Source organism: Scyliorhinus torazame, chromosome 14 (genome assembly GCF_047496885.1).
Source record: "Scyliorhinus torazame isolate Kashiwa2021f chromosome 14, sScyTor2.1, whole genome shotgun sequence".
NCBI classification, from domain to species: Eukaryota; Metazoa; Chordata; class Chondrichthyes; order Carcharhiniformes; family Scyliorhinidae; genus Scyliorhinus; species Scyliorhinus torazame.
In genome coordinates this window covers 179,030,959-179,045,545 of record NC_092720.1, presented here as the reverse complement: position 1 = coordinate 179,045,545, position 14,587 = coordinate 179,030,959, and the positions used below count along the sequence as shown (strand labels likewise).

Genomic DNA, 14,587 nt, shown 5'->3' with positions numbered 1-14,587 from the left:
GAGACATGCTTTGTTAGGTGAATTGGACATTCTGAATTCTCCCTCTGTGTACCCGAACAGGCGCCGGAATGTGGTGACTAGGGGCTTTTCACAGTAACTTCATTGCAGTGTTAATGTAAGCCTACTTGTGACACTAATAAAGATTATTATCGTTGTTTTGAAAAACAATCGCTCGAGGGAAACGCAGAGAGGTTTGAGACAACTACTTGGGGAGTGATGGGTAAAGAATCCAGAGCCACAGCAAATGATGCAGACACAGTCTGTGGGTCTTACTGCCTGATAACTGGTTACGCGTCGGGGCTGTTTTTATTGTGATTGGTTTGCAGGATGTTGCGTTTGTCCAGATCAGGAAGTTTGTGAGAAGTTTACATGTTCAAGGGCTTGTTCACCATGAGTGCCGTGGGGTTCATTAGTCCACCCTCAGGTAAGGTTCCCCTTCGCTTCAACCCCAGCGTATGTGTGTGTTGTTGAGGGGATGTTGGAATGTATTTGCTGTTGACATGCAACCATGAACAGCGACCTCGGAGCGGTAGTGGGGCAGGCAGACAGACAGACACAGCGAGACTGAGAAACTGACATGCTCCACACAGCCTCGGCCATTTCACCAATCACAGGAAACCACGGCAGCTCTCTGCACGGCGCAGTCCGGGATAGAATGCACGGTGCACGAGTGTAATTGACTGCAAGCTGTCCCAGCCAACATTGACTCTGCTGGGAGCATATGGGGTTAACAGGACTTCCTCAAAAGTTTTTAAAAAAAATCAATCTTCGGCTGCGGTTAGCACGGTTTTTGTAAAGACCGGAAGAAATAGAAGCTGGTGGAGGCCAGTCGGCCCCTCCAGCCTGCTATCACATTAAGTCAATTCAGCATCGGCTGCCCTGATTGTGGCCTCAACTCCCTTTCCTCCACGGGCGGCACCGTGGCACAATGAGTGGCACGATGGTTAGCACTGCTGCCTCACACCGCCTGGGACCCGGGTTTATACGTCCTCCCCGTGTCTGCGGTGGTTTCCTCCGGGTGCTCCGGTTTCCTCCCACGGTCCAAAGATGTGCAGGTTAGGTGGTTTGACCACGCTAAAATTGCCCGTAGTGTCCCACGCGTTAGATGGAGTTGCGGGGGAGTGGGCCTAGGCCGGATGCTCTTTCGGAGGGTTGGTGCAGACCCGATGGGCCAAATGGCCTCCTTCTGCACCGTAGGGATTCTATGATTCTGCCGGTCACCCCAGAAGCTTTGATTCCCCTTTTGTCAATGGAAAATCTATTGAACTCAGCCTTGAATTTATTCAGCGACTGGGCAGCCTCTCTCTGGGGAGAGAATTCCAAATATTAAACCCCCCCCCCAGTGAGAGAAGAAATTCCTCCTCATCTCCGCCTTGAACAGGAGATCCCTTATTTGTAATCCTGCCCTCTCCTAGTTCTAGATTCTCCACCCACCACCCCCACCTAGGGGTAACAGCCTCTCAGCATCCTACATGTCTTGATAAGATCACTTCTCATTCTTTTAAAGTCTAATGAGTACAGGCTCGCCCTTCCCTTGTCAGGCAAACCCTTCATCCCAGGGATCACCCTTGTGTACCTTCTATGAACACCTACCAAAAGTATCAATTTCCTTAATTACGAAGACCAAAGTGGTACTTAGGTGGTCTTGTGGTGCAGTGGGATAGCGTCCTGCCTCTGAGCTGGAAGCTCCGGGTAGTGCCACCCCAGGATCCAATGGCTAAAGGAAGGTTCATAACGCGGTCAAACTGGTTGAGTGTGTCAACCTGCAAAAATCCTTCCAAACATGCCAATGGTTGGCAGCAAGGGAGTGAGGGGCTCCTGGCCTGTCAAGCTTGATGTTGAGTGGCGCCCCCTCAATCTCGAAGACTCTGGCGACAGACTAGCGACCCGTTCCAGGAATAACTAGCGATGTAGACGGATGAAAGTCTACCTTTGTTCATCACAAGGTGCAGTCTCACCAATGTCCTGTGTGGGTGCAGCGAGACCTACTGACTTTTATTATCCCATCACACTTTTCAATGAAGGCCATCATTCCATTTGCCTTTCTAATGAATTGCCGTACCTACATGCTAACGTTTTGTGATTCATGGACCAGGACGCCCGGATCCCTCTGTGCCCCAGCATTCTACAGACTTCATTTCAATAATATTATTATTATTCTGCCTGGCAAAGTGGACATCCTCACTGCTACAATCCCCAGAGAGACCAATAACCTTTATAAAGAGATATGTGTTCCTCAGTGGACAACACTCAAGATGACATGATGAGATGTTTGCATTTTAAGCCTTTTCTGTAACTTGCACACTAAAATCAACAGACACTAAACGGTACTTAATAGGCAACTAATATACCAAATTACCAAAAAGTGTTTTATCAGTAACTTCTTAACATAACTAAAAACCCCACGGTTTGTTCATACATTACACCATACTCTCATTGAAACATAGTCTTGTATGGAAAGCCTAAGGCTCCTCCTGGTTCTAAGAGGATCTGTTCTCCTGTCCTCGCCACGGTGAATCTTCCAATGTCCTTTCAAACAAAAGTCCCTTCACTCAACTCCCATTGCGAATAATCAAATGGACTTCCAGTAGCAAGGTACTCGCTGGTGATTTCCTTCCCAATCCTCATTTCTTCAGATGGAAAACTCGCCCTCACTCGCCCTCTGCTTGGCGATTAACCCCAAGACAGACCTTTTCCTCTGCCTAGTAGTACTGTACCTCTGGTGGGTCTTCACCTCTCCAGGTCTCTCACTCTGACTGAGACCCCTGTGCTTTCAAAGGAACAACTATCCTTTGTGAGTGATTGTGTTAAAAGCTGCTCCTTATCTTCAATAATTTTTAACCTGGGCTCCTCTCCCCATGGCAACCAGATCACACGCACTTGTTACCTTTGGCCATATTCCCCCTTGCCAAACTGCTTAATTTCATCTTGAACCAAAGGAGACAGTTTAAAACATAACGTATTATACTTCACATGCCAAATCTTTGTTCACTCATTTTATCTGTCTACATCGCTTTGCACATATTGTATCCTCCCAATTTGCTTTCTTAACTGTCTTTGTATCATCAGCAGGTCTGGCTACAATGCAGTCAGTCCCTTCATCCGATTCATTAACCCTTTAGTCTGTAGTTGAATTTTAAATTTCAGGATTTTCAATGCTCACTGAAGAAAGTATCATAGATTATCATAGATTAACATAGAATTTACAGTGCAGAAGGAGGCCATTCGGCCCATCGAGTCTGCACCGGCTCTTGGAAAGAGCACCCTACCCAAGTTCAGCACCTCCACCCTATCCCCATAACCCAACACTAAGGGCAATAAGGGCAAAAGTAGTGTCAGCATTTGTAACATCTGGAAGATCTGTACTTTAAATAGAACGGTGTTTTAAAACTGTGTTTTTACCAAGACAAGCAACCAGGAAATTTAACCCCCAAATAGTTGAGGCCCCAGCAGTGATGCTTTTGGCAGTCCGCTAGCTACCGTTTGGCAAGCTGCAAATGAGTTGATCCCAACTCTCCTTGTTGGTTAGCCAATCCCCTATCCACACTAATATATGTGTTTTATATATCATCTGTTTTGTGGTGTTCTTAGAAAGAGAACGGGGATGTTTAACGTTCGTGCTTGCAAGGGCTGATGGGACCTCTGATTAATGCCACTCCCAGAAGACGGTACCTCTGATGGTTTGCACTCCCTCGGTACGGGACTGGGAGTGTCAGCCCGGGCCATTGTGCTCCAGGCCCTCGAATGGAACTCAAACCCACAGCCTTCGGATATTCATAGAATCATAGAATTTACAGTGCAGAAGGAAGCCATTCAGCCCATCGAGTCTGAAATAGCCCTTGGAAAGAGCACCCCACTTAAGCCCACGCCTCCACCATATCCCCGTAACTCAGTAACCCCACCGAACGGCGCTGCTACCTACAGGACCATGGTTGGTATCTGGACTGGGCAGTGTCAGTGTGCACGCCTTCAGATGGTGCAGCCGTCAGTGACACACTCGCACTACCTTCCCCCTCTCCCCCTCAACTCAGGAAGGCAGCTCACTAACCCCCCCCCACTTCACCTCAGTGTAGAACTGAACCCCAAACCATCCTATCCCAATGGGCAACCAGTTTTCCAATCAAGTCCATGTCCTTAATTCTTGCACGAGATCTGGGTGTCGCTGGCTGGTCCACAGCATTTGTCGCTCACCCTTAACTCCCTTCAACCGAGCAGCTTGCGTGGCCATTTCAGAGGGGCAATTCATAGCCAACCGCATCGCTGTGTCGGGTCTGGAGTCACATGTAGGCAAGACGAGGTAAGGATGGCAGATTTCACTAAGGACATTAGTGAACCAGATGAGTTTTTACAACAATTGACAATGGTTTCTTGATAATCATTAGACTTTTAATTCCAGATATTTATTGAATTTGAATTCCGCCGCCTATCAAGGTGGGATTTGAACCTGGGTCCCCGGCGCATTACCCACAGTCACTGGATTACTGGTCCAGTGACAATACCACTACATCACGGCCTCCCCTCTGAGAACACAGCTTGTTAAATATATATATTTATATATTTTCTTTATTCTTTCATTGGGATGTGGGGCGTTGCCGACTGGACCGGCACTTTTGTCCATCCCTAATTGCCCTTGAACATAGTGTCTCATTCAGCCGTTTCAGAGAGGGGCAGTCCAGAGTCGAGCACATTTCTGTGGGTCCGGAGTTACACGTAGGCCAGACCGAGATAGGGGCAGCAGGTTTCCTTCCCTCAAGGACATTGGTGACCCAACTGGGTTTTTGACAACAATCGATGATAGTTACTGAGACCGGCTTTATAATTCCAGATTGATTCGTTGAATTTAAATTCCACCAGCTGCCGTGATAGGATTTAATAATAATAATCACTTATTGTCACAGGTAGGCTTCAATGAAGTTACTGTGAAAAGCCCCTAGTCGCCACATTCCGGCGCCTGTTCGGGGAGGCCGGCACGGGAGTTGAACCGTGCTGCTGGCCTTGTCCTACGTTACAAGCCAGCTGTTTAGCCCACTGAACCCGTCACCCGTCCCCCAGAGTGTTAGCTTGGGGACCCTCTGGATTACTGACCCAGTAATCTCGGTATTTTGTGTGTGTGAGCTCAGATTCTGCGAGTCACGTGACGTTTATTATCAGCTGGATAGTGTCAATCTTCGTGTTTTTACAGGGCGATTGTATCCCTCTGGAGTCTCGAGCTGGTCCAATCACGTGTGGGAGGCCTTGGTGGTGGGAATAATCACTGCGAGCGTGACCTCTTGGATAGCCTATCGGCAAAGTAAGTACAGAATCCAGGGCAGGTGGCGTTAAAGGGGGGCGGGGTGTATGTAGAATTACACCGACAGTTAAAATGGAGTAGGATTCCCAATCAAACAGCTGGGTACGGTTGGAAAAAGGAAAAATGACTCACGTTTACACAGCACTTTTCTCAACTTCAACACCTCCCCAAGTACTGTAGCCAATGAAATACACTGGATGCACTGTTGTAACATAGGAGACACAGCAACCCATCTGCGCACAGAAGGTTACCACAAACAGCAGTGTGATAACGGCGAGAGAATTTATTTTTCGCATCATTGATCTTTTTTTCAATTTATTCATGGGATGTGGGTGTCGCTAGAAGGCCCAGCATTTATTGTCCATCCCTAGAGTAACCAATTATTATTTTTTTTGCCAATTAAGGGGCAATTTAGCATGGCCAATCCACCTAACCTGCACATCTTGGGGGTGAAACCCACGCAGACACGGGGAGAATACGCAAACTCCACACAGATTCGAACCCGGGTCCTCAGTGCCATAGTCCAAGTGCTATCCACTGTGCTACGTCCCTAACTGCCCCTCCAGAAGGTGGTGGTGATCTGACCTCTTGAACCGCTGCAGGCCCTGAGGTGTAGGTACACCCACTGTGCTGTTCGGGAGGGAGTTCCAGGACTTGACCCAGCGACAGTGAAGGAGCGGTGAGGGAGTCAGCAGAGAACTCCAAATGGTGGGGTTCCCATGTACCTACTGCCCTTGTCCTGATAGGTGGCAGCGGTCGTGGGTTTGGAAGGTATTGCCTAAGGAGCCTTGGTGAGTTTCTGCAGTGCATCTTGTAGATGGTACACACGGCTGATAACTGTGTAACGGTGTGGAAGGAGTGAATGTTTGTGGAAGGGGTGCCAATCAAGTGGGCTGCTTTGTCCTGGATGGTATCGAGCTTCTTGAGCATTGTTAGGGCTGCACTCATCCAGGCAAGTGGGGAGTGTTCCATCACACTCCTGATGGTGGGCAGGCTTTAGGGAGTCAGGAGGTGAGTTTCCCGCCACAGAATTCCTAACCTTTGACCTGCTGCTGTAAGCCACCATATTTATATGATTGAGGGATAAATATTGGTTGGGTTATCAGGCAGGGCTTGCCAGTTTCTCTGTGATGTAGTGTCTGTCAGATACACCCGTCAGAGAGGGCAGACGGTACTTGGGTTTGATGTCTCAACAGAAAGACAGCACCCCACCCCCTCCCCCAACAGTGCAGCACTCCCTCGGTACTCGAGTGTCAGTCCGGGAATTTGTGCTGGAGTCTGCAGGAGGTGGATTGAACCCACAACCTTCTGATCAGGTCAGGAGGTTAGGGTACCACCCCCTAGTCCCAGTGTGGCTGCTACTGAGCCGGCTCCTCTTCGTACTGAGCATGTTGGCACGATGTCGTTCACAGGATCTCAGAATTGTTACTGGCGCAGAAGGCGGGCAGTCGGCCACGTCGAGTCTGCATCGGCTCTCTGCACTTGCTTACTGCCATTCTCCTGGGGGCAGCACGGTGGTTAGCACAGTTGCTTCACAGCTCCAGGGACCAAGGTTCGATTCCCGGCTTGGGTCACTGTCTGTGCGGAGTCTGCACATTCTCCCCGTGTGTGCGTGGGTTTCCTCCGGGTTCTCCGGTTTCCTCCCACAGTCCAAAGATGTGCAGGTTAGGTGGATTGGCCATGCTAAATTGCCCTTAGTGTCCAAAAAAGATTAGGTGGGGTTACTGGGATAGGGTGGGAGGCGTGGGCTTAAGTAGGGTGCTCTTTCCAAGGGCCGGTGCAGACCCGATGGGCCAAATGGTCTCCTTCTGCACTGTAAATTCAATGATTCTATATGATTATTTTCTCGGTAACCCCTGCACATTCTTCCTGTCCAAGTAATTGTCCCATTCCTGAACCTGCCTCCGCCCCACTTTCGGGCAGTGCAGCCCAGACCCCAACCACTCGCTGAGTGAGAAACTTTTTTCTCATCTCTCGCTTCTTTCGCTAATCACTTTAAATCTGCTGCCCTCGCGTTCTTCATCCTTTTGTGAGCGGGAATAGTTTCTCCCTTTCTACTCTGTCCGGCCCCTTCATGATTTTGAACATCTCTATCAAATCTCCTCTCCGCCTTCCAACCTCCCCAATCTAGCCTCACAACTGAAGTTTCTCAGAAAGGGTGAAAGAGGGAGGGCAGCGAGGGGGTGGAGGAGAGAGTGGGTGGAGTCAGGGTTGAAGGGCAGCGGGGGGGGGAGGGGGGGGAGGGAGGGGAAGGGTGGAGGAGGGAGGGGAAGGGTGGAGGGGGGAAGAAAGACGACGGAACGGAGGAGGAGGACAAAGGGAGAACAAGGGTGGGGAAGGGGGAGTGGGGAAGGGGGGGTTGGGAGAAAGGGGTGGGAAATGGAGGAGGGGGAAAAGGCAGGGAACAGGTAGAGAAAGAGGGACTGGAGGAAGGGGGAGTGGGAGAAGGGGGTGAGGGGGAATGTAGGAAGGAGAACTGGGGAGGGGCAAGGGTGAGTGGGGTGAAGGGGGTTTGGGGTAGGGGGGAACGGGTGGAGGGGGAAAGGGGGAAACAGTGGAGAGGCAAAGGGGTGTGGGGGAGTGAGGGGGTCAGGGTGAACAGCAGAAGGTTGTAGGTGATTGGACTGGAGGATGAGGGGAGAATGGAGCAGGGGGTTGGGGGATACAGCGGAGGTCAATGGGGTGTGGGGAAGAAGCACTGGGGTGGAGGATGATAGGGAGTTGGGGGAATGGAGGAGGAAGTTCGGGGGGACAGTGGCGGGGTAAGGGGCTGTGGGGAAGAGGGAATATTAAAATGAATAATTAAGTGTCAATCAGGCTTTTTATGATCACCGTTGGCCCTGATAATAAATTGCCTACGCTATAAAATCGTCGGTAGTCAGGCAGGAGGGGAAGTCTGATTTCTACCCTCCAAAATGTTTAACTGTTGGGAAGGAATTGGGTGGGAGGGCGGGGTGGGCGCAGTTCTTTTGGGCGCCTCTCCTTAGGTTGATTTACCCCTTCCTTTTCCTTCCGACCCACTCCCTCCCTTAAACCCACCCCTTCCCTAAACTACTGAAGCCCTCCTGGTCCAAGATCCTGGACCTACCTGCTCCGAGGCAATGGGGGGGGGCTGGGGAGGGGGGGAGGGGCGGAGGGGGGGGGGGGTGGGGAGGGGGAGGGGGGGGAGGGGGAGGGGGGGGAGGGGGGGGAGGGGGGGAGGGGGGGGAATGGAATGTGCCACCTGTTTCCCCTCAGTTCACCCTGCCCATTTGGACAGTGAGTGTTAGTTCGGTGAGGGACAAGGTAGCCCTCACTTGCCTTCTGCACACCTCACATATAATGGGCAGGAGGGTCAAGGCCTTATCTGATTCTATCTCTCTTCTCACCACAGATTCGGGGGATTGGTGGTGGGGGGGGGTGGGGAGAGGCCAGGTGGCAGCTGTGACTCAGTGGCTGGCAGCCTTGCCCCTGGCTCGCCCACTTGTGGCTTCAAGCCCCACCCCCACAAGCTTATGCATCTAGTCTCGGCAGGCCCGCCCAGTGGAGTACTGAGGGAATGCGGCACTGTTGATGATGCCACCCTGTATATGGGGCGCTAAACCCCTTTAAGCGGACCTCAGTAAAAAAGAATTCCCACAGCCGTTATTTGAAGATGAGGGGAGTCCTCCCTGGTACCCTGGGCGCCATTGATCCCTCAACCAACAGCTGCGGCAGCACGGCGACGCAGTGGCTAGCACTGCTGCCTCACGCCGCTGAGGTCCCAGGTTCGATCCCGGCTCTGGGTTACTGTCCGTGTGGAGTTTGCACATTCTCCCCGTGTCTGCGTGGGTTTCGCCCCCACAACCCAAAGATGTGCAGGGTAGGTGGATTGGCCACGCTAAATTGCCCTTTAATTGGAAAAGATTAATTGGGTACTCTAAATTTATATTAAAAAAGCCAACAGCTGCACCAGATGCGGCGCTTTGTCTCTGCTGTGTATGGGAGCCTACTGTGCACCAATTGGCGGCTGTCTCCTGCGTTACCACGGTGATTAGGCCGCACGAATACTCCCACAAAGGGCTGGAAGGGGAAGTTGGGAAAGGCGCTTTGGAAGTGCCAGCCTGGCGTTGGCTGCAGCACCAATAATCTCTCCTCCTCCACAAGATGTCCTCCAGGTGAGGAAACCTGCCTGTCCTTACCTGGTCTGGCCAACATGCGACTCCAGACCCCACACAGCAACTAACCCCCTCTGAAATGGTCGAGAGAGAGAGAGACACCCCAACTCTGCCAGCGAAGGCCACATGAAGAAATAAATGAAGCTGTTGAGGCTGGTGGCCAGGGAGGGAGGGAATCGATTGAAAATTTATAAATTTGAGATGGGTAGATTATTCCTTGGCATTTGGTGCCAAGGCGGGTGGATGGAGTTAAAATGCAGATCAGCCACAGGCTTCCAATTTAATGGTGGGACAGGCTCGAGGGGCTGAATGGCCTCCTTGCGTTCCTGTGTTCCATTCCAGATGTGATCATCAGCTCAGGGAATGAAGTTTTGGTCTCCTGACCTGAGGAAAAATACACTTGCTATCATGGAACTATAACGGAGGTTCACCAAATTAATTCCTGGGATGGAGGGATCGTCTAATGAGGAGAGTTTAAATAGATGGGCCTTTATTCTCTGGGGGTTTTAGAAGAATGACAGACGCCTCATTCAAACAGACAGAATTCTTACAGCGTTTGATAGGGTGGTGCAGGAAAGATGTTTCTCCCTGGCTGGGGGGGGGTGGGGGTGGAGTGGGAGGAGTCTTGAACCAGGGGACAGAGTCTCAGAATAAGATGTCAGCCGTTAAGGACCGCGATGAGGAGGAATTTCTTCACTCAGAGGGGCGAATATTTGGAATTCACTGACTCAGAGAGCTGTGAAGGCACCGTCGTTAAAATTGTTCAAGACTGAAATGCATAGCTTTCTACATTAGGGGGACACGGTGATAGTGCAGAGAAACGATGTTCACAGAACCTTTACAGAGCACACGGAGGCCATTCGGCCCATCGAATCTGCACTGGTCATTGAAAGTACATTCTACCTCGTCCCACGTAAGGTTCCACATTCTTTCTTTTCAGATAGTAGCCCTGGTATTCCTCGGTCGAACCTGCGACCACCCCCTCTCAGGACGTTTGTTCTAGATTTCAACCCACCCTCCGGGTGAGAGAGAAATAATCCTCAGGGCAGCAGGATAGCACACAGTGGTTAGCACAGTTGCTTCACAGCTCCAGGGTCCCAGGTTCGATTCCCGGCTCAGGTCACTGTCTGTGCGGAGTCTGCGTGTTCTCCCCGCGTCTGCGTGGGGTTCCCCCGGGTGCTCCGGTTTCTTCCCACAGTCCAAAGATGTGCAGGTTAGGTGGATTGGCCACGATAAATTGCCCTTAGTGTCCAAAAAGGTACGGTAGGGTTACTGGGTTACGGGTGTGCGCTTTAGTGGGGTGCTAATTCCAAGGGCCGGTGCAGACTCGATGGGCCGAATGGCCTCCTTCTGCACTGTTGATGCTATGATTCTAACATCATCTTTACTCATTTTGTCAACTATTTTGAATCTGTGCCCTTTAGTTCTCTTCAGCGGGAACAATCTCTCTATTCACTATGTCCATACCCCTCGGGAAGTTTCGAAACAGAAGATCTGTCATGATCTCCGTCGAACGGGTGGAATGGGCTCAAAAGGCTGAATGGTTACCCCTGCTCATATTTCTTATGCTCAGTCAGTGCAGGTGCCCCCACCAACTCCAAAATAAAAATCATCGTTTTACCAAACAGCGGAAGGCTGGAATCTGAAGTATAAACAGAAACTCCTGGAGGTCAGGGAGTCGGATAGAGAAACAGAGTTAATGTAGCAGGTCGGTGACCTGCCTTCAAAACTGGGAGAGATGTTTTGTTAGGAGGGGTGGCAGTGTGGGGCGAGGGGGTTGTGGAGGCTGGAATGGGAACACAAAGGGAAGGCCAGGGGGGAGGAATGGAGTGGAAGATTGGAAACACCAAACGGATGGCGCAGGTAGGCAGGGTGGTGAAGAAGGCATAAGGAACGCTTGCCTTCATTAGCCGGGGCACAGTACTTAGGAGCAGGGAGGTCTTGGTACAACTTTATGAAATGTTGGATAGGCCACAGATGGAATATTGTGCACAGTCCTGGTCACCACACCATCGGAAGGACGTGATTGCACTGGAGAGGGTGCAGAGGAGATGTGAGATCTACCATGCGGATTTAGTGGCACTTTGCGATCACTAAAACTCAGTAGAAATTTGAGTTAAAACTTCTCAGGTGTAAATTATAATCTGCTTTATTTGCCTCTATTGAATACAATTGACAATCATTTAAAGTCTTATTCTCTAATAAGTCCGGCTGGCATAGGACTCACAGAGAGGCAATCTGTAGGCAATTGAACTTTCAAACAATCACAGAAATGATTTTCTTGTTTAGGCAAACAGCTCGCAATAACTTCAAAAGTCAAAGTCAGAAAGCGAAATATGAAAGACAGGAAGATAGCGAATAGTAAGTCAAAGTTTAGGTAATTCTTGAAAGAGAGAGAGAGAAAGAGAGAGATGGCCGAAAATCCATCACGGTTATACCAAATCATATCAGACTTTAGCCATCTATCTACACCCCAATGTCATTCTAATTGGTTTGGATTAACATCAAATGAGTTTGATTTGAGGGTTAGTTGTCACTCATAAATAGGCAACATTAACCTAAAATGTATTCTTGTATGAGCTATGGAATGCGATTCGGCTTCCTTATCGCAAGCTGCTTGAACTGGATTCTTGCTGAGGACAATAGCGTCTTTAGGTTACTGTGCCGTTGCCATGGAGCCTGCCCTGTCCTTGGTTACTTTATCTTGCAAATGTATTTGTTAGCTGAATAAGAATGCTGGGCGGGATTCTCCGACCCCCCGCCGGGTCGGAGAATCGCCGGGGGCTGGCGTGAATCCCGCCCCAGCCGGTTGCCAAATTCTCCGACACCGGATATTCGGCGGGGGGTGGGAATCGCGCCGCGGGGAATCGCGCCGCGCCAGTCGGCGGGCCCTCCCCGGCGATTCTCCGGCCCGCGATGGGCCGAAGTCCCGCTGCTGTCATGCCAGTCCCGCCGGCGAGAATCAAACCACCTCTCTTACCGGCGGGACTAGGCGGCGCGGGCGGGCTCCGGAGTCCTGGGAGGGGTGCGGGGCGATCTGGCCTCCGGGGGGTGCCCCCACGGTGGCCTGGCCTGCGATCGGGGCGGGCCTGTGGCGTGGGGGCACTCTTTTCCATCCGCCCCGGCCACAGCCTCCGCGATGGCTGACGAGTAAGAGACACCCTCCTTGCGCAAGCGCGGGGATGGCGTCAGCAGCCGTTGACGCTCGACCGGCGAAGTCCTTTCAGCCCCAGCTGGCATGGCGCCAAATGCCTTTCCCGCCGGCTGGCAGCGCGCCAACCAGTCCGGCGCGGGCCTAGCCCCTCAAGGTGAGGGCTTGGCCCCTAAATGTGCGAAAAATCCGCACCTTTGGGGCGGCCCAACGCCGGAGTGGTTCCCGCCACTCCATCCCGCCGGGACCCCCCGCCCCGCCGGGTAGGGGAGAATCCCGGCCCCTGTTTTAATCTATCTGTTTCTGTGTTCTGTTGAAGCTATGTTTTGAAATGCTGAATGTGTGTTTTGAAATGACCTGAGGTTATGAGTGAGTTTTAAAATGGTATTTAATGGACTAGTGGTTTAATGCTAAATAGCTTTCTTTTACCGACAGAAAATAGCTGGCTTATACAGGAGACTCACCAGGATGTTTCCTGGGATGGAAAGTTTCAACTACGAGGAGAGACTGGATAGGTTGGGTTTGTTTCCCCTGGAGCAGAGGAGGCTGAGGGAGGTGTGGGGGGGAGGGAAATCTGATGGAGGTATACAAAATTTTAAGAGGCAGAGATAGAGTAGATCGTGAGAATCTTTTCCCCATGGAAGAGGTGTCTGGAGACCAGAGGTTTAAGGTGAAGAGGAAGTGGTTTAGACGGGACCTGAAGAAACAGTTTTCACCCAGAGGGTGGTGGGAATATGGAAGGTGCTGCCTCAGAGGGTGGTGTAGGCAGGTACTGTTGCAACTCTTTCTCCCAAAATGATGGCCGACATCGATTGGAATTTTCAAGATTGGGTTCTATAAGATAGTCTTGCTGTTGGGTTGGGATATTGAGGGATTTGTTGAAAATGGAGTTCAGGTGATGGCCGGCGGTGATCTAGCCGATCGACAGGACAGGTTTGAGGGGCTGATTGACCTGCCCCGTGTCCCTGTGTGTTCACCTTTCCAGTGGTTGAACTGTAAGAGGGGGGGAGATTCTCCAGTTGACATCGTGGAAGGCGGGTTAGGAACATTTGGAGAGCCGTTAAAAGCCTGAATCAGCGGATCCCCTCAACAAGTGAAGAGAATAAAGCTTGTCTCTGGTCATTCCCCCCCTCTCCGGATTCACAGCGGATTCCCCTGTCCTCTGAAGCAGGGCCCAACTGCAGAGAGGTGGACAACTTGTGCTATCTCCTCCCCCCCCCCCCCCATTCCCTCAAAATTTCAAAACTCCAGTAAAACGTCAAATTTGGGCGGCAAATGGAAGAGCATGGAAGCCGATGGGCTGAATGGGCTCCTTCTGTACCCTAACGACTTGATAGCAGGGTGCCGAGGATACTCTTTCAAAAAATTCCGTTATGGGATGTGTGTGTCACTGGCGAGGCCCAGCCCTAGCTGCCCTTCAGAAGGTGCTGGTGAGCTGCCTTCTCGAACCACTGCAGTCAGAGGTGTAGGTACACCCACTGTGCTGTTAGGGAGGGAGTTCCAGGATTTTGACCCAGCGACAGTGACATTTCCAAGTCAGGGTGGTGAGTGGCTTGGAGGGGAACTTCAAGTGGTGGTGTTCCCAGGTATCTGTTGCTCTTGTCCATCTAGACGGTAGTGGTCATGAATTTGGAAGGTGCTGCCTAAGGAGCCTTGGTGAATTCCTGCTGTGCATCTTGTAGATGGTACACACGGCTGCTACTGAATTCTGTTCGGAGTGAGATTGATATTTTAACGGATAGAAGGAGATTATTGTTGCTCAATGAGGTGGCCATGCTGGGAGGTGTAAAAATGAACATTGACAGACTTCATTAGTGAACACAAAATAAGAATAAGAATTGTACAGCAGCCTCCTGGTTGTAAAGAGCTCTCATAATGTCTCCTGCCCAAAAAGACTTCACACTTGGTGTAATTCCCTACTCTGAGACTCAATTGGTCACCCAGACCAGGTGATCCTTACTCTGCCGTGCTGCCCTTAAAGGGACAATCACCACAGGAGGGCTCTCGGAG

At 50.9% G+C, this 14,587-nt stretch overlaps 1 protein-coding gene across 1 annotated transcript in view; it reads left to right on the top strand.

Moving 5' to 3' along the window:
• Positions 1-233: 233 nt before the first annotated feature.
• LOC140390248 (butyrophilin subfamily 1 member A1-like) overlaps positions 234-14,587 on the top strand; it is a 38,229-nt gene continuing 23,875 nt past the window's right edge. The window contains exons 1-2 of the mRNA XM_072475237.1: positions 234-424; positions 5,183-5,290. Coding sequence (XP_072331338.1) covers positions 370-424; positions 5,183-5,290 — 163 coding nt within the window. The 5' untranslated portion in view covers positions 234-369. The remainder of the gene's footprint in view (positions 425-5,182; positions 5,291-14,587) is intronic.